At 34.8% G+C, this 26330-nt stretch overlaps 4 protein-coding genes, 1 non-coding gene and 1 pseudogene across 6 annotated transcripts; 4 read left to right on the plus strand and 2 right to left on the minus strand.

Annotated features, from left to right (window-relative positions):
- The first annotated feature begins 6119 nt into the window (after positions 1-6119).
- Positions 6120-6663, plus strand: LOC111200841 (annotated as a pseudogene).
- LOC125574875 lies at positions 6647-8604 on the plus strand. Of its 2 annotated transcripts, none has more exons than XM_048769711.1 (4): positions 6647-6873; positions 7464-7834; positions 7923-8245; positions 8321-8604. In XM_048769711.1, exons 1-4 carry the CDS (start codon positions 6789-6791, stop codon positions 8445-8447), a joined length of 906 nt encoding a protein of 301 aa, XP_048625668.1. In that variant the 5' UTR covers positions 6647-6788; the 3' UTR covers positions 8448-8604. The 2 variants fall into 2 exon arrangements, with proteins under 2 accessions (XP_048625668.1, XP_048625669.1); XM_048769712.1 differs by having other exon boundaries at positions 6800-6877; positions 7424-7834.
- A 5080-nt stretch (positions 8605-13684) lies between these two features.
- Positions 13685-14912, plus strand: LOC111213725 (60S ribosomal protein L18-2-like). The gene is made up of 5 exons (XM_022715546.2): positions 13685-13750; positions 13944-14033; positions 14122-14250; positions 14338-14520; positions 14604-14912. Exons 1-5 carry the CDS (start codon positions 13748-13750, stop codon positions 14760-14762), a joined length of 564 nt encoding a protein of 187 aa, XP_022571267.1. The 5' UTR covers positions 13685-13747; the 3' UTR covers positions 14763-14912.
- A 621-nt stretch (positions 14913-15533) lies between these two features.
- LOC111200838 (putative pectinesterase/pectinesterase inhibitor 28) lies at positions 15534-18284 on the minus strand. Its single transcript, XM_022692254.2, has 3 exons — positions 17713-18284; positions 17036-17585; positions 15534-16737 (listed from the first exon to the last, which is right to left on the minus strand). The coding sequence occupies exons 1-3, from the start codon at positions 18157-18159 to the stop codon at positions 15701-15703; spliced, it is 2034 nt and encodes a 677-aa protein (XP_022547975.2). The 5' UTR covers positions 18160-18284; the 3' UTR covers positions 15534-15700.
- Positions 18285-21139: 2855 nt separating this feature from the next.
- Positions 21140-22850, plus strand: LOC111213724. Its single transcript, XM_022715545.2, has one exon. It carries the CDS (start codon positions 21519-21521, stop codon positions 22668-22670), a length of 1152 nt encoding a protein of 383 aa, XP_022571266.1. The 5' UTR covers positions 21140-21518; the 3' UTR covers positions 22671-22850.
- Positions 22851-26117: 3267 nt separating this feature from the next.
- On the minus strand, positions 26118-26234 carry LOC125593743. The gene has a single exon (XR_007329637.1). It is a non-coding gene; the product is annotated as a U5 spliceosomal RNA (small nuclear RNA).
- Positions 26235-26330: the final 96 nt, after the last annotated feature.

Genomic DNA, 26330 nt, shown 5'->3' on the forward strand with positions numbered 1-26330 from the left:
ATGAGGATGATTCTCTGGATATGACGCACCAGGACGAATCGGTTTGATCCTTTGGATATGACGCACCAAGACGGATCGAAAATGTCAATGGATATTACACACCATTGAAAGAAAAGTGAGAATCACTCTCAAGTTTCCAAAAATAATCACTCAAAACTTATTTTATTTCAATAGAGATTACAACTTATTTATAAGAAACTAAACTTGCCCACAAAGCTAGATATTTATTACATTGGAAATGATAAAACTAGTGCATGGAGGAGAGAAAATGTTCTTGAAACAAGCATTTCTTGCAATGCAAGAGAGAGAAAGCTTCCATGCAATTAATCATCTAATTTTCGTCACTCCTCTTGGACAGCAAATAAACCACTTGTTTATGAATCTTTTTGGGCTTGTAACTTGATAAAAATAGGCTGGACATATTAACTAACATCATGGGCCAATTTCTGAATATCTTTCATGCCCATAACTTCATATATGAGCTCAATATCACATCAGAGGAACCCACAAAAAATACCAAAACCCAGGGAAGAAGTAGCTAAATTAAGAGGCGTTTTGGTTTGGTCCTTATACTGTTCGCGGACCTCGCTGACAGTTGACGGTCCGCATTGATTCATTTTTAATTTTTTTTTAATCAAAAAAAAAAAATTAAGAACCCAAAAACGTTTTTACCGATAACGTTGCTCTAAACAAATAAAATGTACTTGTTGAAATGAGAGATAGAGAAACAGTGTGTTGAAAGCAACGACGTCAGAGGGGAAAACCCAAACCCATAAAACATGGGGGGAACGATTCACTTCATTTTCGTCAGAACTTAAGTGACAGTAAGTTTACAAAAAAAAAAAAAAAAAAACTTAAGTGACAGTGAACTGCACTTTTTTTTTCTTTTATAAAGAATGAAATCTTTTAGTTATACAAATATTTTTTTCTTTTCCCTTTTTCACATATCACAAGATCTATCGACTAAGATTCGATGTTCATGCTTTAAAACATGTAACAATGATTGAATTGATCCCAAATATGATTTTCTATAACTAATAAGAACGTGCAGATGAAGATAATTATGTACATGGGTTAAAACATTAAAAAAAAACATGTTTTTTAACGAAAAAAAAACAAATAGGGCAAACTCTAGTACAATTTCAACAATGTTCCGTATATGTGAATTTTTCTGTCACGTAGAGTATTATTGCATGCATCTCATTGAATTTGGGCTACCGTTGAATATGTGCTACAAATATATTAATGTTATAAAATATAGAGATCATAAAGGTTTGTTTTAGTTTTGTTAATAATGGGAGAAGACAAGAACAGTAAGTGTCTAAGTGATAAAGAAAAAAGAATTGCATTGGAACTCTTCAAGACACAGAAAGTCTCTGTCTCACTATCTATGGAGTATGGTAAAAAGAAGGAAAAGGGAAAGATAAAAAGGAGAAAGAAACTCGCGAGGAACACGCAACCCACACCTCTCTGTGTTACTGTCTCCGTCACTTCTTCATCATCTCGCATTCTCTTCACCATCATTTTCTTCTATTTTTCTTTTATACAACAACAAAAATTATTTCATTTCTTCCCCATTTCAAACCAAGTTATGATGTCTTAAAAAAATAAAGCGTATTAGAGAAATTTGCTTAAACCTTTGATTATTAATTCTACTAATTATACTTTATTGGAAAACTTAAATGTAGTGGTGTGGTTTTTATTTTAAAGCAAACACGCCGCATGAAATACTTTGTCACTTGGTTTTGAATCTTTGATTGAATGTGTTATTGGTAATGGGATTGCATGAACTACCATGTCATTGTGAATATCGGGATTAGTCGGACGCTTAATCGTCGTTAATGAAAGGCTACACTACATTTAATCGTCGTTCCTTTCTTATCACTGCGTTTTTGGACGAAACTTTGATTGAACCAAACTCTGTTAATATAAACCATAACTTTAATTATTCGGCGTTGCATGTGAGTATTCGCGTAGTTAATGCTGGCAAGTATACACGGAAAATTCAAACCCCAAACGCTCTTAATTATAAGATTTTAAACTGGTAATAATATGGTTATCTCATAAGAACAAGATTTTTAAATTCACCTCTCCTCTTGTTACTAATCAAAATGTCACATAGATTAATAATAAAATAGATTAATTTTATTTAAAAAAATCTGAAATAATTGAAAAAAATAATAACGTCAATTATAATGATACTAACGCCACTAACTAAACCCTAAACTTTAAATCTATACCCTAAACCCAAACCGTAAACCCTAAACCCAAACCCTATATCCTAAACCCAAATCATAGACTCTAAACTCAAACCATATATCCAAACCTAATCCCTACACCCTAAACTCAAATCGTAAACCCTGAACCCAAATCCTATATCCTAAAAGTTTGGGTTAATGTTGATGTTGTTTCTTTAGGGTTTAAGATTTGGGTTTAGAGTCTAGGTTTGAGTTTAGGATCTAGGGTTTGAGTTTAAGGTGTAGGGTTTGAGTTTAGAGTTTACAGTTTGGATTTAGGGTTTAGGATTTGGGTTTAAGATATAGGGTTTTGGTTTAGGGTTTAGAGTTTGGGTTTAGAATTTAGGGGTTAAGGTTTACGGTTTAGAATTTAAGATTTAGGGTTTAGTTAGTGTCGTTAGCGTCATTAAAATGAGCGTTATTATTTTTTTTGAATTATTTTAGATTTTTTTTTAAAAAATTAATATATTTTATTATTAATCTACGTATTATTTTTATTGGTAATAAGAGGGTTGAACCTAAGTTTTCATAACTATAGTTGTGTTCAAACCCAAGTTGCAAAAGAAAAAACTATAGTTGTGGTGACGTCACGATGAAGTAAAAACTGGGGAAAATAGTGAGACTTGAACTTGGATTCGGTGGCAGGAAGTACTAAGTAGACATAAACTGACTCGAGCTCGTCACCTATCTTTACCGTCTGTCTCTATTACATACATTGCGTAATGATGTATTTCATTATTTATTAACAATGCTTAAGATATTCTTACAAGCTACCCAATGTTGTCCATTTGTAAATCGATAATTTGATCCTCTTATCCTGGTCAAAGGTCAACTATGTTTATTCATGCATAATCAATTTGCAATTCTCCACAACAAAAAAAGTTGGTTTTATTTTATTTTTCTAACGTCTTAAAGTTATTGATATCAAATGAATGTAACATATTACATGAATTAGAAATTACAGCATGTTATTACATCAAACATGCTGTTAATACAAACTTTTAACAGAGACATCAATAACACGATGCTTCCTAACACATTCATAGGATATGCTGATTCGCTAGCTTCCTAAAAAGTTGGTTTTATTATGTTGGGAAAATGTCTCTTTGCTTGTGAAAGATAAATGTTTTGAAATAAAAATATGATTCAAATTAAAATCGTGATCTGACATTTTCTATATATGATTATTATTAGCTAATAATGATATTGTTCTTCTTCAAATAATATTGGTTTGAAATTATGAAAAATAAATAATCACAAAATAATATATTTTAACTAAAATTTAATATGCTTGAAACACAAAAAATGCATCTTTTAAAAACAGTAGGAATACTTATTAATGCAAGTCTTGTTTTATATACATCTCCCTCAAAGTAAATTTGAACAATGAAAAGAAAACATTATTAAAAGTAATGAAAGACTTGGTGATATGATTGCCATCTCACTTCTTATTCACATTTAAAGAAAACCCACTTCAAGACTCAATCACTTTGATTCCACTTCCATTTTATTATTATGTTATAATACTTGAATTTTCGGATTTATCTTATTTTAGACTTTTGCCTCATTTTATCAAACAATTAAAACCCACTATATATAAGTAAACGAGCAAGAGGAAGTTCATGCCTCCTCAGTCCTCACTATAAGTTATATACTTGTTCTTAACTATTTTCTTCTACACAAACATCTCTCTCTATCTTCCTATACAGTAAGTATATATACGTGCGTGACCATGGAAGCTATTTGGAGTTGATGCAAGAGAAATGTAATGGATGAGTAACACTTGCTGGAGAAGCAGGGCACGTGCGAACTAATGAGAGATCTGTACATGTTGATCATATTTTTGCACGTGTTCTACTACTCCAACACGTGTGTCTCTCCCCTTCCCGACTATGCAATCGTCCCCGTGAGAAGATAATTTTCATAAGCGATCTTAGTAGAAATTTACCGAAGGATTCCCTATCGAACAACTTCAATGTGTATATAAGAATGCTTTGAAATAAACACTGGTAGGTACTCTAGATGTTTGTCACTTTTGTTGGCAATGGTACGCGATATTTATGAACACAAATGGGCATGGACACATGGAACATTGGTTAATTTCGTTCTTATAATTATTGGTAAATATAATTTCCATGGAGAGGTGAGATTTTTTTTTTTTTTGACAAGGGTTTTGAAGAGTTAAGATATTCTTCCCGAATTACTGATAGTGTCTAAATAAAAATATTTAACTTCTTAATATTAATATCAGAATATTCAAGTTTCAAGACTTCTGTTAACTTTTTTAGCAAAAAAAAAGACTTCTGTTAACTCTGAGTCTCTGACAAAAATCTGTTTCTTATGTATTCCTCTATATAATACATATTCATTACCTTGTTTTATTTTTATTTTTATTTATATTTGGAAACGAGTTACCAAAAAAGACACTGAATGCTTACGTCATTTTTATAAATATGTATGCAAAGTTGCAAACGTGTAAATAGGGTAAAAAGAAGAAAGGTTCAGTTCCCTGGGAAAGCGGGGGACTTTCTCTCTTTCACTCTCACTGCCATTTAACAGTGAAATAAATAAGAGTCACTGTTAAATTACGCAAGTAATATTCTTGTCATGTACTTGTGGAGACAGGAAAAAGAACACTGGAGGGTACAACTTTGTAACGAGTTTTTGTATAATAAATAAAGAAAGACAAACATAACAATGCACATTCTTACAAACAATATTGCAATTTCCCTTTTATCTTTGGATATGAGAACATCTTCTCTGACTTGGAGTCCGATTCCAAACAACTCGTTACAGTTGCTCAACGCTGAGTTAAGATTGGCCAACTCTCAAATCCGTATCGAAAGATATATCAAAAGGATGCTTCTCCACATCTACAATGTCAGGTTGGTGTTTTATCATAGATTAGGAAATGTAGATCAATTATGTCCCTAAGCTGTACTTTATATGGTATTATGACTCATATTGACGTTAACAGACTGTTGGGAAGGTTATGTGGAATTAATAGAAACTGAAAAGTAGCTGTTCATCCAAACTAAAACCAAAGAAATTGTTTACTTAATTAAAATACTGAAGTATTCCACAATGTTATACTACACACGCATCTTATTACAAAAGACTGACTCAAATGAGCCAAACCAATATCAAGTTTATTAAGGCTAGTTTGAGAAAAAGCTGTAAACGCAATAATGTTTTAATATAGTGGTAAACATACTATAGTTTGTAATGCAATTTCCCAAATTCAAACCATATAGCAGCTAATTTTTTAATCTATGTTACGAAAATCAAAGATATATTATCAATTTATTCAGAAATTATCAAAATTACATAAAAATAATAACCAAAGGTACTTGAAAAATATTCAGATTACTTGAAAAATTGAAATACTTAAATCTCGTAGATGACTTCAGCTCAAATTAGAGTGAAACAAATGGGCTCACTACCCAAAAGCTTTAAAGCAATATGGGCCAATAGTGGGCTTAGTATGTGTATTTGATCAAAACCCAATATCTCGTCCTCGTCGGCAATTTTTCCCGTCTTTCTCTCCCCCTTCGCCGGACTCCGTCGCTTCCCATATTCCAGGTACGATCCGGGTTGAATTTCTAGAACTTTCGAAATATTATTAGCAGTTCTTACACTAGGTTAGTTTCTTAGTACTAGGCTATCGAGATTCAACCTAGAGAATATGGAACAAACTTCTCACTAGATTGATATCCACCAGGTGTTTGATGAAATGTCTGAAAGAAGTTAAATGCTGGAGAGTTATAAACGCAGAATGTGGATTCTTTTAGGTTTACTATTAGATTCTCTTTATCTCTTAAAGGGTAACACTTTGTTTCTCATTGCAGACTTTTATAGAGTAAGACAGAGAGAGAGACAAAGATGGTGATTCCACCGGCAGTGAGACCACCACGTCTCTTCGACTACCTCAAACCTTACGTCCTGAAGATGCACTTCACGAACAAGTTTGTCCACGCCCAAGTCATCCACTCACCAACCGGTAGCTTGCTCAGCGAGCTCGCAGGAGAAAGCATTGAGGGAAACAATGGGGGTCACACGCGACGTGGCTGCTGCTTCAAAGATTGGTAAAATCCTTAGGGAGAGACTCTTGATCAAAGATATCCCAGCTGTTGCTATTCACATGAAGAAAGAGCAGAGGTATCATGGCAAAGTCAAGGCTGTGATTGATTCTGTCAGGGAAGCTGGCGTCAAGCTGCTTTGAGGATCCATGAAACCAAATCAATCTCATGTTGTTATTTCTGAACATTGTCGTGTTTTGTCGGCTTATCTGACAGATTGTGATCAGATTGGTGCCACAAGGAAAGCCTTGCTTTAGTTCATATTATGAGTTGAGAAGACTATTGAAATAACAAGACTTTATACAAAGCAATAAAACCAAAGTAGACGGAGTCTATACATTCGGGTACTCGGGTCGACCCGTGTGTGTCTTCCTCGCGGACCAGACTTGTTGAGCTCAAGTCTCACGAGTACGCTCGTCTTGTTCGTATTTTATCTAGACTTTTGCTTCGGGCATTTAGATCAATCAAAGAAATGATGGGAAGATGTTCAACGAAGAAGGTGTTTCTTATTCAGAGTCCGATCCTGTTTCTTCATCTCCTGATCTCATTCTCCTCAGGTTAGTCCCAAAAGCTTAGGGTTCTCGTGATTCACATTTCCATTTGATCTGTTTGTTAGATTTCAGGAAATGGGTATTGTAGATTTCGGATTCTATCACTCTAAAGTCTCAATCTTTTTGTCGTTTTTATCAATCTTGACTCGTCTGATGCAATCCAAATTGAGTTTTGCGTTCTGTTCCTCAGCTTGTTTTTTTGTTCATGTGGGTTCAGTGTTCGTTTTTTGATTGGTCTATTCATGAAAGTTGAAGTCTTCATACTAAATACTTACCAAAGCTGTTTAACTTGAGGGTAGTGCCTTGGGCAGTGCTCTGTTTTTGGACCAGCTTCATGAAAGTGAAGGTCTTTGCGATAAAAAGTTATCAAAGCAGTTCAATTTGAGTGAAATGCTCTGTTTTTGGATCATCTTGATTTAGTCTGATGCAAACCAAATTGATTAGAAACTGAGTTTTGCGTTTTGTTAATTGTTCCGCAGCTTGTTATTGTTCATGTGGGTTCACTGTTCGTTTTTAGATTGGTCTATTCATAAAAGTTGAAGTCTTTGCAATAAAGTTGTTCAATTTGAGTGAAATGCTCTGTTTTGGGGTTGTAGGTGCAGTGAAACCGGATTCAAGAGGAGTATGTGTTTCTAAAGGAGGACGCTTTCCACCATATGAATCAGCAGGAAAGCCTCCTAACTCCGTTGGTAGAGGATCCAAGGATCTAACTATGTGCCGTGTGTTCCGTAAAAGGACATGTTGCTCTCCTGCTCAGACAACCCCAGCTTTCGTAGCTGTCAGAAACTTAGCTACTTATGGAGAAGCTAGTCAAGATTGTCTGCATTTGTTCGAGTTATTAGAGTGTTCAATCTGTAACCCGGACGTCGGTATTCAACCCGGTCCTCCTCGCATCTGCGCCTCCTTTTGTGACAGAGTTTTTGATGCTTGTAAAGACGCATACTTCGCCAGTAATGCACTTACACAGGTAAAGAGTGATAATAAACAAAACACATGGACCTTTGTTTTCTGTGGGGTTTGTGGGATTCTAATGGCTTCCATATATGTGCTTATAGACGATTGGTCCCTGTGGAGTAAACGACGATATAATCTGCGTTAAGGCCTCGAATTGGGAGTCTAACGGCACATCATTCTGCGAAGCAGCTGGTTTTGCCGTTCAGACAAATGAGGATTCTAGAGAAGAACCGTGTTACGGAAGCAAAGCAAGTCTAGAATCGGTGGTGGAATCATGGTCAAGAGACTCGAAGAAGAAGACCTCTTTCAAGACTGAGACTTTGTCATGTTTTAAAGATCTTCTGCAATGGGTTCGTGTAATGACAACGATTCAGAAGGTTTCTTTTGGAGTGTCGTTTCTTGTTGCAGGAATGTTCTTGATCAGGTATGGCCTTTCTCTCTTCTCTCTAAAGTAACAAGACTTCATCGTGTACACTAACACTTGCTTTACCTGCTACAGGCAATGGAATGACCATAAGCAGAAGCAGCGGCTAGCTGCGATCCAGAGAGCTGCTAGAAGATTAGGAGGGGATGCGAACGGGGATTCATACAGTGCAGCTTTAAATAGAAGATTAGTTCAAAGTTGATTTCTTTGTTTTGTTTTTTTTTACCATTGAACAAGCTGAGTTGGCGTATGGAAAGATGTTTAGTTGCAAAAGCCATGAGCTAACTGTTTTTGCCAAATGATAGACGTATTGTGTTTGAAATGTGGTACCTTGATGATAATGCAAAAAGGTTTGTACACTCTAACTTAAACTAAAAAGGTTGAAAGAAGGAGATGCAAATCTCCAGAAGAGAGATCATTCTGCATCCATACACAGAAAACGAAGTGTGTTTTTGTGTCACACTATTTTTTTATACAGAAGTTGTTGAAGATGATCGAGGACAAGGACCCTTTGGGTTCTTCATTGCATTCAATCCGTAACTGAAGACACAAACACAGTTATAATGGAAGTCCGAATCTTGAGCCTAGCTTGAGCTATGAAACCGTTATCTTGAGCGAGAAGACTACGACTTTTTAGGTACCTGATAAACAGAAAACATAGTTGTTTCATGCTAAGATCTCATATTGAAAGCTAAGGTCTTGTTGCAAAGAGTAGAATAAGTTTTTTTTTTCATGCTTTTCAGAAGATTTCAAGTTTTAGCTTGTGTTCTTGGTAAGAAACAAACCTTCTTGAGAGGATGGCCGCTGCTAGAAGCTGGAGCTAGTTTCATAATCTCGAAAGAGCAAACAAGAGACTCGTCCACGCTAAATATCGTGACTAGTCTACGTTTTGCGAAAAACTCGTACCCATCTTCCACTACCTGCCAACACAAAACCAACACACATGTTTGCTTGCCTCTGTCAACGTAGTCGCAGAGGAAGAGAAAGTTTGCTGAAGGAGGGTAGCCTCCGTATTCAAATAGCCTCAGAAGATCTTGATATTGGCCATGAATAGGCCTGTTCGTTTATTAAACGCCACGTCTAACACTTGCGACTGAAATTTTAAGGGAAAACGAGAAAATTTACAGACGCTAGAAAAAAAAACGGAAGAGCATCCATGTTTTTCAGCCGCATGAAAGAGAGAGAAAAGATAAACGGTGACACTATTTATTTCAGCGGCACAAACATCACCGGAATCCGTCGATTATTCTAACGCGCGTTCTCTATTTTCCTTCACCAGCGACCAGCGCATAAGAAAATTACGAACAAATTTCAGTCGCCAGAATTGGTCGCCGCGTTTAATAAACGAACATGCCTAATATCACCTGAGATTACAATACCCAGATGATCAAATTCACATAGGAACACTAAGTTTTACTACATTCACCCCTAGTTATCAAGATCAATCTCAAATCTACATTCACCCCTAGTTATCAAGATCAATCTCAAATTCACAGAGAAACCCTAAAGTTTGCTACTTTCACCCAAATTACAATACCCAGATGCTCAAATCCCTCAATTCTACTACATTCATTCCCAATTACAGCACCCAAATGCTCAAATCCCTAAATTTTGCTACATTTCACCCCCAATCACAATACCCAAATGCTCAAATCCTTAAAGTTTACTACTTTCACCTCCAATCACAATACTCATATGCTCAAATCCCTAAAGTTTGATACTTTCATCCCCAATTAGAATACCCATATGCTCAAATCCCTAAATTGTGCTACTTTCACCCCCAATTACAATACCCATATTAAAGGATAACTATCAGTTGTATAGCCTAGATATTATTCCTCGTATATTCGGTTTAGATAAGAGATGATCCCTAGAATCTCTCACGTACTTGTACTATATATGTTGATATGAATACACATAATCTTTCAAGGGAAACACATTAGCTTACATGGTATCAGAGGGTTCTAGATTCTGAACCTAACAACGTTTTCTTTTCTCTTTTCTTCTTAATCTCTCTCTCTCTCTTTCGTCTAAATGGCCGCTCCTGTCATTCCAGTCGAACGTGCTTATGGCGTCACCAACATCAAGCACTATATTCCCTTCCTCTTAGACATTGATGATGGTAACTATGACGCCTGGAAAGAGCTCTTTCTCACCCACTGCCAGAGGTTTACCTTCGTCACTATTCTGTGGCTTCCGGTCCAGTCTTGGTGTGACAGAGCCCACGCTGCAACTGCGGGAGGGTATTAGAGGATAACTATCAGTTGTATAGCCTAGATATTATTCCTCGTATATTCTGTTTAGATAAGAGATGATCCCTAGAATCTCTCACGTACTTGTACTATATGTTGATATGAATACACATAATCTTTCAAGGGAAACACATTAGCTTACAACCCAGATGCTCAAATCCCTAAAGTATGATACTTTCAACCCCAATTATGAGATTTCATCAAGAGAGGTAGAGAGAGAGTACCGCAGATGCGAATAGGGGCATGGAGCTCGAGGAGATTGGGTTGAGAGAGGAAGATTTGGCGGGCGTTGAAGCAGAGTTGACGAATCTCGATCTCAGAGAGCTGAACCTGTTTGCCTCCTTTACCTTCTAGTAATCTCCTATTATATCATCCAACACTCCTTTCCATACTCGTCATCATCTTCTTCTTCTCTCAGATCCCAAATTTTGCTCACCGGAATTGAGAAATTGATACAAGGGTTTGCTCGAAAGCAGGCGAGGATTAACTGGTCGTGTTTAGGTGGCGATCGGAGGAATCAAAAGAATATTTTTTTTGCGAGAAAATGTGGGGGAAATGGAGGGAGGTCAAAGAATGAGAACCCAAAAAAATCTATCTGTCTTTTTTTATTTTATTTTAACGACAAACATAACTTCTTTATTGATTTGATGAAATATAATCCTCATGGAGGAATTGAGTTATGTTTACAGGAACATAATTAATAGAGGCGAAATTAGTAGTAGATCGATGAAATTGTTTAGCCAGACAGTCTGCTGCTTTATTGTCTTCTCTTGATATCCATCTGAATGAAGCATCTTCAAATCTCTCCTTCCAGCCTTGAATTTCTCGTATCCAATTGTGCATATGAAAGTTTCTCTTTGAGGTAGTCAGTAGTTCATGAACTTGTATATTATCTCCTTCAAACACTACTTTCCGGTGACCTTTACCCCATGTGTGTTGCATTGCCATTAGGAGTGCCTGTAGCTCTGTTTCTAAACTTCCGGATCCAAGTACTTCACGTTTACTTTGACCTCCACCGATGAATATGCCTTGATCAGTTCTAACTATCCATCCTGCCGTTGACATGTTAAGACGCCTACTTCCATCATAATTGATCTTCACATAACCTTGTATTGGTTTCTGCCATTGTGAGTATCGTCTTACCATTTCAGTTGGACTTACTCCACAGTTCTCTTTATTCTTATACAATACCAACGTCCATTCTTGTGCTTCCTGTTTAGCATGTTTGAGGTCCATTTGCCAACTAGATTGCTGCTGCCCATAGACTAATTGATTTCTACTCTTCCAGATCCTCCAAAGAATCCATATTGGCTGTTGACGATCAATCAGGTTAAGGGCTGTATTATTTACAGAAGAAATAATGGCTTTAATCTTAAGCTCAAAACTGATATTAGGGTCAATAAATGTGTGATCAGATAATCCAGCTCCTCTCCAAATTGACTTAGGGTAAGGACATGAGAAGAACAAATGTTCCATGTCTTCTTCAACCACACAACATCTTTTACACACATCATCTTGACAAACTCGACGTCTCTTTAATATTGAACCCACTGGCATGGCCTCCGATAACACTCGCCATAGAAAGTGTTTAAGTTTAGGAGCAGTATTCATTTTCCAAAGTGCCGCTTTCAGCTCTATTTGTCTTTATTATTCAGAGGAGAGTTTGATCATATGGTAGAGAGAAAACAAAAGAAGAAAGTCAATTCTCGACCATTTTCAAGTTTTCAATTTTCCAAATGTTTCATTTAATAGGTAAAATGACTCTAAGAGCATTTCTAAAGTAAAACTCCATTTTTTTAAATCCAAAATAGATTAAAAGTAAAAATTGAGTAAAATTGCTCCAACTCTACTCCATTTCCCACTTCATAATGGAGTGATGAACAAACAAAAAATAGAAATGGAGTAAATTTCATTATGGAGTGAGATATGAAGTTGGGTTGGATCATATCTTACTTCATATTCAATTTTACTCTATTTTAGAAGAAAAAATAGAGTATGGACAGAGATGCCCTAATCCCTAGATATATAAAAAATAATAAAAAAATTAAATATTTTTTTTATAGTTTTAGATTATATGTTTTCAAATTCGAACTTTTTTATAATTTTGTTTTTATAATTTTTTCTTTTTGATTTTTTTTTGATTTTTTTTTCAAATTTTCTTTTTGTAATTCGAAAATACTTTTTGAAACTATTTTTAAAATTTTTATTTTCAAATTTTTAATATTTGTTTTATAAAATTGTAAACCTCAATCCCAAATCCCCACCCCTTAATTAACCCTAGGGGTATAAATGTATATTTATCTATTTAATGAAACATTTTGATCATTTTAATCTTTAGAGTTTATATCTGCCGCAAAAATTTCTCAGAGAACAATCAAAAAAATGATTATAATATATGGGAAAATAAAAAATAAATCCAAAACTCTCGAAGAATTTCAGAAATTAACATTGATTTTTAGAAAGTAATTTATACACCCCCAAATATCTTACACATGCATTGGTTGAAAGTCTTGTTTAATAATTGGTTGAGTTTTTTTTACCAACGTCAACTGAAATACAATGTTCTACTATCATAGGGGTGTTCCTGACGTGTTAGAGGCCTAAAACAATTTAGTAAAGGGTTTTTAATTTTTTTTTTTTACAAATTCAAGTGTCTTTTTCCATGTAATTTTTTTTTTAAAAAATTGGAGGGCCTATGCCGATGTTTCAATTCGTTGTGCTGAAGACCACCCTGACTATGATGAAAAGAAAAGTTATAAGTTTATTGAGAAAAAATGTTTTGCATATCTGATCAAATGCAGACGATGTATAAAAATATCAAATAACTTGTACAAAAGTGGAAATACTCATGAAATTTCTCATTTAACAATTGGTTGGTTGACTTTCAAGTAAATGTGCTTGTTACATTCACAAAAATCTCCACTAGCTCGTTGAATGAATTGGCGTAGCATCAAAGCATAAACAAATATACAATGGCATGACGTGTGTAAGAATAATGAGAGTAAAAATTCCACTAGCTGTTAACTTTCATTGACGGCATTGTCCCAGAAATAGCAATCAAAAATATTTTACAAATGGGGCTATGATTTGGGCCCAATGAAAAATATTTTACAAATGGGCCTATGACTTGGGCCCAAAGAGCCCAAAAGCGGAGATGAATGAAGTCATGAAACCTAAAAATGCGAACGAGCTTCCTCCTATAAATTGATAAACCCTAGCTTCAGTTCCGTCTTCCTCCGTAACAGACGCCATGGTACGTACTCACTTGATCTCCATTGTCTAATCTTCGATTTTTTTTAATCATTTCTGAGCTTTGATCTGGTTGTTTTAGCGAATGATTGATTACTCCTTAGGGTTTTTCTTCTAGCTCTCTAGATTCCGAGTGTTGTGTTCTGTAATTATCAGTATTGTATTGATTCGGTGGTGGTCTTGTTCGGTTGTTGTAGGGTATCGATCTCATCGCCGGAGGTAAGAGCAAGAAGACCAAAAGGACAGCTCCAAAGTCCGATGATGTCTACCTCAAGCTTCTCGTCAAGGTAGTTAAATTTCTATGACTAGTTTGTTGTCTGAATCTATTTGATTTGTTGTCTGAACCGTATGTTACGCTGGTTTGGTTAATTGCAGCTGTACCGGTTTTTGGTAAGGAGAACCGGAAGCAAGTTCGATGCTGTGATCCTTAAGAGGCTTTTCATGAGCAAAGTGAACAAGGCTCCTCTTTCACTCTCCAAGCTCGTTGAGTTCATGAAGGGCAAGGTTTGTTTGTTTCCTTGAGACCCACTCTATTATCTGTTTAGGAAGTAATTTTAGATTTTGATGGTGTTGGTCTTTATCTTACTTTAGGATGGTAAGATTGCTGTGTTGGTTGGGACTATCACTGATGATTTGAGAGTGCATGAGATTCCTGCGATGAAGGTTACTGCCTTGAGGTTTACGGAGAGGGCTAGGGCTAGGATTGAGAAAGCTGGTGGAGAGTGCTTAACCTTCGACCAGCTTGCTCTCGTTGCTCCATTGGGACAGAACACGGTGAGTTTAATAATTTGTAAATGAATCAACCTCTTTTGAAGTTTATTTATTTGAAATTGGGATGTTGTGTTGTGTTGTGACAGGTTCTCCTTAGAGGACCGAAGAACTCACGTGAAGCAGTGAAGCACTTTGGTAAAGCACCTGGTGTGCCACACAGCCACACCAAGCCTTATGTTAGGGCTAAGGGAAGGAAGTTTGAGAAAGCTAGAGGAAAGCGAAAGAGTCGTGGTTTCAAGGTCTAAGGTTGTTTCGAGGTTGTTGTTGTTTCCTTATGGTTGCTGCTTTCAGAATCGAAATTCTTGTAGACCACTCTTGTTACTCATTTGCTTTTTGCAGACATTGTTTTGAGTTTTCTGTCTTTCTGTTCTAATCGACAATTGAATGTTTTGCTTGATAGCTGTTTAAGAAGTTGCCTAATGCTTGATAACTGTCTTTTAGCGTCTCATTACTAGCTTGATAACTGTTTAATTAGAGATGATTAGCTAATGAAGCTTGTCAAGTAAGAACACACTAACGTTTATTATAACAAATGTTTGCACTCCAACAACTTTGCAACACAACTCCACTGAAACAGAAGGTGGCTCAAATGTTTCAATTCTGGACCATGCTTATTGGGTTGGGCTTGTCAACGGAGTTTGGGCCTATATTGTTAATTGCTATGCTAGTCTTCTATACTTTGGTAGAGCCTAACTGAATCAAATTGTCTTGACATTTGAACCCAAAGAAGCCATATAGACATTAACCTATGATTACTGAATTTATAAATTGTTATTGATTACTAAATAAATATGATATCTCGACACATGTTCAAAAGTTAGTTTAAATGATTCATATGCACATAGTGCTAAGAAACGGATCCGTCCCATCTGAAATTCGCGGGTAACTAATGGGGATGATTTTAAAAAATTTAAATTAATTATATATTTATATAACTAAAATAATAAAATGTTATATATTTATAATGTTTCAGAAAATCATTTTCTTTCAAAAATCTGTTTTTTACTTTTAAATTTTTTTATACGGATTAGTGAATACCCGCAATTTAAATTAGATAGACTTAACATGAATTTACAAAGCTAATCATATATACTCATTTACAAAATCCTCAAGGTTTTTTTTAATCATTTTCTTGAGTAAATAGCAAAAGATACATACAGACGACCTCTAGTTAGACACAATCTTAAACAGAGCTTTCCAGAGAAGCAGAAGGCGAAACCGAAGGGGAAGCCGATGGAGAAGCTGAAGGAGTAGCCGAAGGTGAAGCTGAAGGAGTAGTCGATGGAGAAACTGATGGTGAAGCTGAAGGAGTAGCTGACGGAGAAGCTGATGGTGAAGCTGAAGGAGAAGCTGTTGGTGAAGCTGAAGGAGTAGCCGAAGGAGACCCTAAGCCACTTTCAGTGACGGGCGAGGCTCCTGGGGCAGCCGCTGGAGAATCTGACCCTGTTGTAGAGTTTGTCGAGCCCGGTTCGCTTGAACCGGTAGTTGTGGAGTTGGAGGAACCGGCACCAGTTGCTGAACCGTTCCCGGCGAAAAAACCGGGCGTGTAAGGAACACCTTTACCAGGAATCCAATCGTCACCTTGTATATACTTAGCTGGAGTGTATTCAACAATCTCTTCTTCACTCAACTTCTTGATTCCTGGCCAAGTAACCCGGTTCGCCACAGCTGCACCCGGTCCAGTGTTCCTCACCTCCGAATAAAAGAGCGTGTCAAGACCAAAGTTCCCTTGCCACGGCGACCATCCTTCACCCGGGATAAAATCCGGTATGAACGTCTCCATAATGATAGTTTTTGAATATTCTTTCCACGGCCTTCCAAGATAAGCTTTACTAGTTTCCTTGACCGCCAAGTAATCCGCTTCGCCAGCAATAGTACAACCTTGGAGCACAAACCCTGTGGACTCCCTCGGATCTGTACGTCCGTGGGCGGTTATAGGACATGCCTGGTTCGCGAGCGGCTTTCTTACCAATAATGTACAGTTCTGGAACACTGCGGCTGCGTCTCCAAAGAGGAAATCGATGGTGCCTGTTATAGTACAGTCCCTGTAAAACTGACGGTGGGAATGTGCGTAGAGAGTGTCTTGGTAACCATCAAATCTACAGTTGTAGAATATGGACTCGTCTGACAGTACCCTAACGGCAACCGCTTGATAGTTTAAAGCCCCGGCTGTGTTCTCGAAACCCATGTTCTTGGCAATGAAATTGTCTCCAATGATTGCTGCAATAAGGACAAGGTTCATTAGTTATATACATTTTGGTAATAAGTGAAACCACAAAAGGTAAACAGTGTGCCCTTTCAAATTATTTTTAGACCATGTTAAAAAAACTATTAACGGTAATATATATTTAAAAAGTTTTTCAAACCTAATTAGTTCCATCTACATTTCTTCAAAATTATAAACACAAAATTGATAAAAATAAAGTTTTAGGTTTTAATGTAAACATGTATTTTTTTTAAAGCGTCTAGACTATGTTAGACTGTTCACTTAGATATGCTATAACATAAGAATCATTACCAACGGTGGCTGTACGGTATGTGGTAATACCGTCCTTGAAACTTTTGTTGCCGGAAATTATTGATTTGTCAGGGCCATCACCGATGAAAACAAGATTTGGCATGGTCCTATTCACCTGAACATATTCTTTATAGGTTCCACTCTTAATATGAATCACAAAAGTCGCATTATTCTTCTTCGGTACATTTTGCAATGCCTCGTTGATCGTCTTGTACTGACCGCTTCCGTCCTGAGCCACAACCATATCTGGTTTGACCTCAGACAATGGTGCATTCAAGAGCCTACGCACGCGCCCATCCACCCACGAAGGAAACTCTTGAGACAGCAGCCGGCGACTATTCATCTCCGGCAACTCCATTTGTCCCAAGTAATTCAACATCTCGCTGACCATTGCAAGCCCGTTATGTGTTAACTGAACCGCGGTTTTCAATGCCTTCTTCATCGTCTCACCTGCATCACCTTGTGTCCCTTGAAACCCATCGAGACAAGTTTGCTCATGACTAATCGTCGCGCTGAGCCAAACCTTTAGCTTAATCAATGCGTCGTCAACCTTGTTAATAAATGAATTAAGTCACACATCAACAGATAGTTAGAAAAATAATTAACTATATAATGATCAATTTACTTGTCAATTGGTTTTAAGTTAAAAGCACATGAAGCTAATTAATATTACAAACCTTGTGAAGCTCGAACCTTCCCAACTGGTCAAAAGATTTACTAAGCTCGCCGATTGCATAATCCATTAGCTCCGTGCATTGATCCAAAGCCATCTTTGTCCTTGGATCCTTTTGTAGCTCGATCATAGTCAGTGACTTCTTCCCCACGTTACTTATCTGTTTCATCGTTGCGTTAAACGCTGTCCTCACAAGCTCCAACGGGTCCGATGTGTCCTTTGCATCTTTCCTTAGAGTATCTTCACAAGTCTTCTTGTAATCCGTTGGCGCGCAGACATCTTTGATGGCTTTAACGGAGGCCGTGATCTCTTCTTTAGTTCCGTTATCGTTATTGAAGCTCACGCCGATGGTAACGGCGACAACCATAGAAACAAGAAGAACAGATGAGATGGAGATAACTACGTACCTCCTTTTCCTCTTAGAATCATCGTCGTATGATCCGAATGCCATTTATTGTTTTTTTTTTCTATTTTTTATTTTTATTTATTGTTTTTGTATAGACTCCTTTTACGAAGCTTACGTAGCCTCCTTAGGAGTGTTTATTTTGCATAATTTTAAAAATATTTACAATGATAGTTTTGTTTCGGACAGATAAAGAGGCTCGTAGTTTTGCTTGCTATGTTTTATGAGGTTTGTCGGGAAAGTCGTTATGCTTAAGATTGTGAGAGACAGAGACAAGATAGGGTTGTGGTATGGTTTTGTCCTTTACATTTTCTTCTCTCTGAGTTACTAAACATGGAGAAGTAATTAATTCATTGATAATCTTAATTTAAGGTATAATCTAATTGAAATCATAAAATAGTCTTTTCACGTTATTAGTGGACAATGTAATGCCTTGAATATATAAGTTAAACAAAAATGAATGAGATGATATTCGCTTTTTTAAGAACATTGTTTTAAAATATTTTTTCAAAAGAAAGAATGCAATCTCTTTTCGTTCTTATTGATCTTAAATGGGTATATATATTATATTACATGCCCTACGTACATATATAGATTTAGGAATATTAATATCTCGATTTTAAGAAATTTAACAATTCTACAACACATGGTAGGGTAAAAAGTTCAAGTCCAGATTTGTTCTAATTTATGAATGTTCTTACTTAGATATTCTTTTTCTTTTGAGAAAGGGTTTGATCTTAATTAGATATTCGTCTAGATCACTTGCAGAAAAAGTTGAGTTAACCATCATTTAGGGTTTGAATTCCAATTTTGTTAACAATGAAATCACAGTTCTAGCCTTCTAGGGATATTTGGTAACTAGAATCACAAAGTCAAGTAAAGAGAAAATTTGAAGACTAATGTTTGCTGGATATCTTTAGACAGAATATTAACTAAAGTGTTGGTTGCTTACTGGAAATGTATGGCGCTTGTTTTCGTGTTTTCGTTTCAAATTTTTGGTACATAATTTATATTTCGAATCAGAATTGTTAGAAACAAATTTCATCCTGAAAAAACTAAGGACTTAAGGTCCCAAGGGATGAAATTTGTTTTAAAAATGTTAAAAGTAGTAAAAGTATCAAATAAATTTGTGAATAAAACTGGACATATATGCATGGAAATTAAGTAAAGCCTACAAGATTTAGCCGTAAGGGTAAGCTTTACCTTCACTAGCTATCAATAAAGTTACTAATAGGATCTGTCAAATAGTTTTAGAAAATCTCTTACAAACAGAAGCATACTTACTTCCATTGCCGGCTTATACATGTAGCACCTAAAGCTGGTCTAAAAATGATCGATGTGCTTATTGCAGTGGATGAGATTGGAACTCGTCTCCTGCAAAACACATTGAGAAGAAGAGTTCAAGTCACTATACTTAAGGATTAGATTAATGATAATGATGTTAAAAGTTATAATGACGTTGGCAGGGCCGTCTCAAATTAATTTTAGACCCTGTTCAAAAAAAATTATTAATCGTACATTTTATCAAGTAATTTTAAAATTTAATAACTTTGTCTGATTTTTTTTTTAATTATAAGTTCTAAATTTAGCATTATATCTAAAATTTTTAAGTTTTTTACAATAATTTATCTATATATTTTTTTAAAAAAATTTAAACTTTTTATTTTTATATTTCAGACCTTGTTCGACCGTACGCTTACGCGTGCTGTTACACGGCCCTGGACGTTGGCATCTTGTTTTTTTTTTTGGGTTTAGTCCATGATCTTGGATTTATAGATATAATTTTGAAAAGGAAAAATAAAATGTAGGCATTGTTCAAGATTTCATAATGCTGTTCTTAGTGAAAAAGGGATAACAACAAACCAACATGTTATGTAGTAATAAGTCAGTATTCATGAATATATCTTGGATATTATTTTACACCAATAGTTCTGTAGTTTGATTTAAAGAAAAATGACAGTATATGTATTCAACCTTTCTTTTGTGTGTTATATATATATATATATATATTTGAAAATAGTATACTAAGAATAAAGCTCTTATTCTTACTAGTTCATGCACCATTTTTATATCTTGTTTTCTTTTGGGTTTTATTTCTCCCAATTAAAACATATATAGTCAAAGTTGACTAAGACCCAAAAAAGCTAATAAACTCACAAGTTTTTTTGACTAAAAACAATTCCACAACTTTTTACTTATTTTCTCTAATGGCAAAGAAGCAACTGTAGTCTGTTCGCAGTCAAGCAGGTTAAGAAACAACTGTAGTCTAGTCATTACAATTTCTTCCATAAAAGTAAAGATACTAACTAGTAAGCTTATTAGCTGTAATTCTTTTTTAAATATATTTTTCGGGTAATAATATATATGTATATCTCTACACGGAAACAAATATATGCATTACATATTAGCATGTATACAACTCTGTATTTAGACCATTGCCATTTAAGAAAAAAAAGATGATGACTAGAGAAACAAAAATAACATCTAAAATGGATTTAAATGTGGTATATATTATGTAAGCACATATGTATATACAGTAGAAACTCTATAAATTAATATTCCAATAAATTAATAAACACATAAATTAATAAATTTTTCTAGTCCCGAATTAGGCCGGTTCAAAATATGACAAAAATCGATAAAATAATAAGATAATAATACTTTATGAAATCCTATGTAAATATATAGTCTCATTAAAATCATAAATTAATAATTTTGTATATATGCATTTTATATAAGTACAAACAAACAACTATATTATTTGCTCATTTTCACAATAGAATTATCTCTATATTTTTGACACTTCAATATATTTTGCTAATATTTAGTAAAATTATATCTAAACAACATTTAAGAACTTATTTTATATACACCAAATAGTACAATAATAATTTGAAAGTCGAATTTCAGAATTTTAATTAATGTATATAAGTAAAATCAATTATTTTGTTTATTTTATTAAAAATATATTGCAAAATAAAAAAATCTATAAAAAAAAGTTTTAGTAAATTAATAACTCTATAAATTAATAAAATATCATAGTCCCAACATTATTAATTTATTTATAGAGTTTTTACTGTATACACCTATTCGAATGAGTGTAATACTAAATACAGAGTTGTAAAACTTATTTCCATACGTGTTTCACAGGAAGGTAGAATGAGTAAAATCAACATAATGAAAGAAATAACCATAACTTCTAGGATATGAATTCAAAGTGTAGTTCTGGTTTTTTACTTAATTCAACACAATGGAGATTTGATACCATAATTGTTAACGTGCAATAAAGTTATCTTCTCGATAAATAGCGTCCTCATTCTGCGAATCTATAGCACAAAGAGATAAAACATCACTTCTCAATCACAAAAAATTTTAGAAAATATTTTGTTAAGGAGAACCAACAAGTTATGTCTTCTTCAAGCTCTTCCGTGGTCCAAGTTGTGTCTTCTGCCAGCTCTCCCGCCCCCCAACCTGAGAAATGCAATGACGTTACCGTGGCTGTAGAGGAGTCCATTGAGAAGGCAACGGAGAACCAAGCTGTGTCTTCTGCCGGCTCTTCCGCGGCGCCCCAGCCAGAAAAATCCAATGACGTTACCGTGGCCGTGGAGGAGGCCAAGGAGATGGCAGCAGAGAACCAAGTTGTGTCTTCTGCAGGCTCTTCCGCCGCGCCGCCCCAACCCAATGACATTATCGTGGCTGTGGAGGGGGACAAGGAGATGGCAACGGAGAACCAAATTGTGCCTTATACAGGCTCTCCCGCGCCCCAGCCTGAGCAATGCACTGACATTGTTATCGTGGCAACGGAGAACAACGATCCGGGGAGTGAAAACCCAAGTCTCATCGGATCTGGTGCTGTCCCACCAGGAAGCCAGATCCTGCAGCTTTACCCACCAAGATCTAATAAGATCTTCACTTGTCCCACTTGCAAAAAAGGGTTCCCATCAAGTCAAGCCCTAGGCGGTCACCAGAACGCGCACAAGCAGGAGCGAGAGTGGGAAAGGAAGAGGAAGAATATGGAACAAGAGTACCCCGGATTCGCCTTTTTGAACCCTAATATAGACAATCCTCTTATGTTTTTCTTAGGTGGCTACTCGGAAGATGCTTTAACACACGAGAATCATCTTGGGATCCCTCTTGACGATGCTTTCAAACGCAGATTTGCCCGTAATCACCCATCCGTCAACAACGGATTCTCGGACATGAACATTACCGCGGTTCCTCGCGTGGCTCCTACTGGCTTCTTCGCAGGGAACACTTCCACCACCAACGGTTCTTCTTCAGGAGGACTTGGGCCTAGACCCCCTTACAACAGCTATCCCCCGATGCTCCCTAGGAACTTTCCTCCTTTCCCTCCTCCTCAGACCAACAATCTTCCTAGAGGTTTGTATCCACAACAAGAGAATGTATTGAACGAGGTGAATTTCATCTCAGAGATAGGAAAGGGTAAAAATATTATGGAGATTGATGATAATGATGATGATGCTGATGCTGGTGCTGGTGCTGATGATGGGCCTATAGAAGGGACATCCAAGAGCTGGGGGGCTGATTTATCTCTTTGACTATTGTTTAGTCCTATGAATTGTTTAGTTTTCTATTAAAGACCTCTCTCTCTGAAGATTGCTTTTTCATTTTAATTTTCTTGCATTTCGTTTAGATGTTCCTTTGTCTGTACGAAGCATGTCTTCTTCTGGACGATTTGCTTCTTTTTATGAATAAATGGTTCCTTTTTTTTCTTGCCATCTATATATCATGAGTTTTATAATCATTTTGGTAAAGGTCAAAATCCATGGTTGTAGGGAGGTAATTTTTACCAAAGTTACGTGTCTTGATTTTCAAACCTTTCGATTCAGAACTATGGCTCCCTATATCTGGTTTACATATACTTAGATTTCTTGATTATGTCAGTCGAGTTATCAGTATTAGTATTCGAGAACGCGCAAAGAAATTTGAGTTCCAGGATGAGTGTAGCATATATATATATATATATATATTACATGTTACGCACCATATAGTACCGCAGAAAAATCTCTTCATTATAGGGCTGTTCAATATGGCAAAACCGAACCGTACCGAACCGAACCAAACCGAAATAGATAATATGGTTTAGATTTGGTATATACCATACAAACCGAATGGATATGATTTTTAAAAAACTGTAGGATTTGGATATGGTTCAGTATATAACCGATAAAACCGAATATACCGAATAAAACCGATAAAAAAATAGAAACATGTAAATATGTATATATTTTATAACAACGTATGAAAATCATAAGTTAATTTTTTTGCTAATACCTATTACCATATTTTTTTACAGTAATAAAATAGTCCTGATTTGTAAAACACTTGAACTATAATTAAATAACAATTCATCGCAAACATGCTTCTTATTTTTTTAGTCTTCTTTTGATCTTTTTGCTTTAATTTAGCATTGACTAAATTGAAATAAAGATTATAAATTTGATGATAACAATTAGTGGAAATTCTTCACAATTTTTTTTATCTATAAACGAATAGAGTCTCGTGTTTAATAGAAGAAACATGACTTTGATGAACGCTAAATATGAAAAAATATAATAACTTATTTTTTGTGCTTCGTGCTTCTGTTTTATTTTTTATTTTTTATTTTTATTATAAAAATTTTGAGCTTTGATTTTAATTATAGATTTGATTATTTTATTAGATGATAGAAACATTTTTTATTTTTGTTCTTTTATTTAAACTTATAATATTTTTTAATAAATGAATGTGTTGACAACAAGACTCTAAAATTCATATAATATGATCCCAAAATAAAGAATTATGTTTTTTGGTATAAAACCGAATAAACCGAAAATCGACGGTATATAAACCGAACCGAACCGAAGCAAATATGAATTTAGAATGGTAGTTATATTTTACTAACCGAAATACCGAAAAACCAAAAAAAACCGAACCGAAACCGAACCGATATCCGGATTGAACACCCCTACTTCATTATGAAAAGAAAATGACTTGCATCAAATGAATTATATTCGACATACAGTATTAACTATTAAGACGTAATTAAACATTCTTTTTGGATCTTGAGGATATAGAGTTTTGTATGCATAATGTTTATGTCTAAACTCAACATAAACTTAAACTTAAAGTCTCGAGATAGAATATTGATGAATACATGAGAACACACCAGAGCAAGATTGTTAAAAACTGTCGTTTTGGCATGCATCAAATTAATTCATACATAAAAAAGATAGCATAAAATCATGCAAACTTAGTCTTTGTTTTGGGGTATTTATAAAAGGTTACGTTGGACACTTGGACGGTATGAAAAGGTTAATTCTAAAATCAAAAGTACGTTTAACAAAGTCCACAAATATATTCATTTGCAGTGAAACGTTAAACATTATTGGTCGAAAAACATTTCAAATATTTTGAAAAGTAATTTTTTAACCTTGTGGTATCCAGGCCTATGGAGAGATCCGGATTAATTCCTAAAATTGTGGTGCGGCCCACTGATGAAATTTCACTCCGGATATTCAAATGAAATCGTAAAATAGGTTAATATCCGCGTAGTTAGTTATAATGTGAAATGTATTGAGCGTGTATTCGAACCCGGGTTGTTTAGCAACCCAAAATCAGCCTACCACTAAACTAATGTCTTGTGGTCTTGAAAAGTAATTTGAAGAGCTGATCGATAACAACCTTTTTGTTTATGATAAGATATGCCTAAAATGATTCTGTATAGAAGAGAAAAGTGATGGTTTGGAAATAATGACTACATTACTTCAAATAAATTATAGTATTTAATTTAGCGAATGAAACATATAATTCTGTTTTAGCGAATGGAAAACATATGTTTATCATCGCTCCTAAAACAAATTGGGTATATAAACCAATGCTCATTATTCTGATCGGTAGTTCTGTTAGCAAAAAAAAACCCCTATTTTTTTTAATTTTAATTGAAAACATCAATGTAAGTTTCAAAACAATAAACCAGTAGTAGTTCACTGATTTCAGAAATATAACTGTTAGTGTTGGATTTCATACATAAAATAAAACAAATGGAATACATTGAAGCATAGGCTGAAGGTCACTCGAGCTGGCTATTGTCAGAAAAGCATTCATGAAGCCATCTCTGATATATCCCTTTGGAGATTCCCATGTTAATTTTAATAGTGATGTAAATCTCAGTGTACCAGTAAAATATATACTACAGTAAAACCTCTATAAATTAATCATATTGGGATTTTGAAATTTTATTAATTTATAAAAATATTAATTTACAAAATTTTCTTTATTTAAATTTTTTATTTTAAGATATATTTATTCTATTTATTTTACAAAAAAATATATTTATTCTATGATAAGAAAAATATTTAATTTTAGTGTATAGACATTGACTGTTATTTTTTAAAATTTGATATTTATATTAATTTTATTATATTATTTGGTGTTTATAATATATATCGCATAGAACTTAAATAGGTTCTTACTTATATAAAATATGTATGCTATAAATTATAAATTTATAATTTTAATGGGACCATATATTTACATATAATTTTCTAAAAAAATATTATCTTATTATTTTATCGATTTGTGTCAAATTTTGAACCGACCCAAATTGGGACTAGCAAAATTTATTAATTTATAGAGATTATTAATTTATCAAGTATTAATTTATTGAGTTTTTACTGTATTTTCTTTATAGCTTATATGCTCATTGTTGAGAACACCATATAACATATTATTCGGTGAAAAAAGAATATTGGAAAAAGTATTTGAAATAAAAGATTTTAGTGCTACTAAAAAACTGAGATAAAAATTGACATGTCAAAAGCCGACCAGTTTATAGATATACGACAAAGTTGATTATGTTAATGCATTTGGATGAATGATGTACGCCATGGTGTGCACTAAAATAAGTTATGGAAGAAGCCATTGAGGCTATAAATTGGATACATTTAGTTCTTGCCCAGACATAACACACTCTAGCTTTTTTTTTTTTTGGAAAAAAATGGAGTAAACTTCAGGAGAAGTAACTCCTCCAAAAATAGGTGTATGCCATTTAGCATAGAGAGCACACGGTATTCTTTAATAAAAGGTGAAAGAATAGTTCGCTTTGTGCTCACTACATGACTCCATAACACACTCTAGCTATTACAATGTAACCGAACAACACCTTGATCAACGTCAAACTCTGCTACAAGTTCATGAACTCAAACTGCTTTTTTGGA

This window comes from Brassica napus, chromosome C9, assembly GCF_020379485.1.
Source record: "Brassica napus cultivar Da-Ae chromosome C9, Da-Ae, whole genome shotgun sequence".
Taxonomy (NCBI): domain Eukaryota; kingdom Viridiplantae; phylum Streptophyta; class Magnoliopsida; order Brassicales; family Brassicaceae; genus Brassica; species Brassica napus.

What these genes read in the sequence shown, in the direction of transcription:
- LOC111213724 (XM_022715545.2), top strand. Translation starts at nt 21,519, where the DNA reads ATGTCTTCTTCAAGCTCTTCCGTGGTCCAAGTTGTGTCTTCTGCCAGC.
- LOC125574875 (XM_048769712.1), top strand. Translation starts at nt 6,800, where the DNA reads ATGTTCAACGAAGAAGGTGTTTCTTATTCAGAGTCCGATCCTGTTTCT. An exon ending in CCAGTAATGCACTTACACAG is followed by an intron (nt 7,835 to 7,922) that starts GTAAAGAGTGAT and finishes ATGTGCTTATAG; the next exon opens with ACGATTGGTCCCTGTGGAGT. An exon ending in GCAGGAATGTTCTTGATCAG is followed by an intron (nt 8,246 to 8,320) that starts GTATGGCCTTTC and finishes TACCTGCTACAG; the next exon opens with GCAATGGAATGACCATAAGC.
- LOC111200838 (XM_022692254.2), bottom strand. Translation starts at nt 18,159, where the DNA reads ATGGCATTCGGATCATACGACGATGATTCTAAGAGGAAAAGGAGGTAC. An exon ending in GAAGGTTCGAGCTTCACAAG is followed by an intron (nt 17,586 to 17,712) that starts GTTTGTAATATT and finishes TTTATTAACAAG; the next exon opens with GTTGACGACGCATTGATTAA. An exon ending in ATACCGTACAGCCACCGTTG is followed by an intron (nt 16,738 to 17,035) that starts GTAATGATTCTT and finishes TCCTTATTGCAG; the next exon opens with CAATCATTGGAGACAATTTC.
- LOC111213725 (XM_022715546.2), top strand. An exon ending in ACCTCAAGCTTCTCGTCAAG is followed by an intron (nt 14,034 to 14,121) that starts GTAGTTAAATTT and finishes GGTTAATTGCAG; the next exon opens with CTGTACCGGTTTTTGGTAAG. An exon ending in TTGAGTTCATGAAGGGCAAG is followed by an intron (nt 14,251 to 14,337) that starts GTTTGTTTGTTT and finishes ATCTTACTTTAG; the next exon opens with GATGGTAAGATTGCTGTGTT.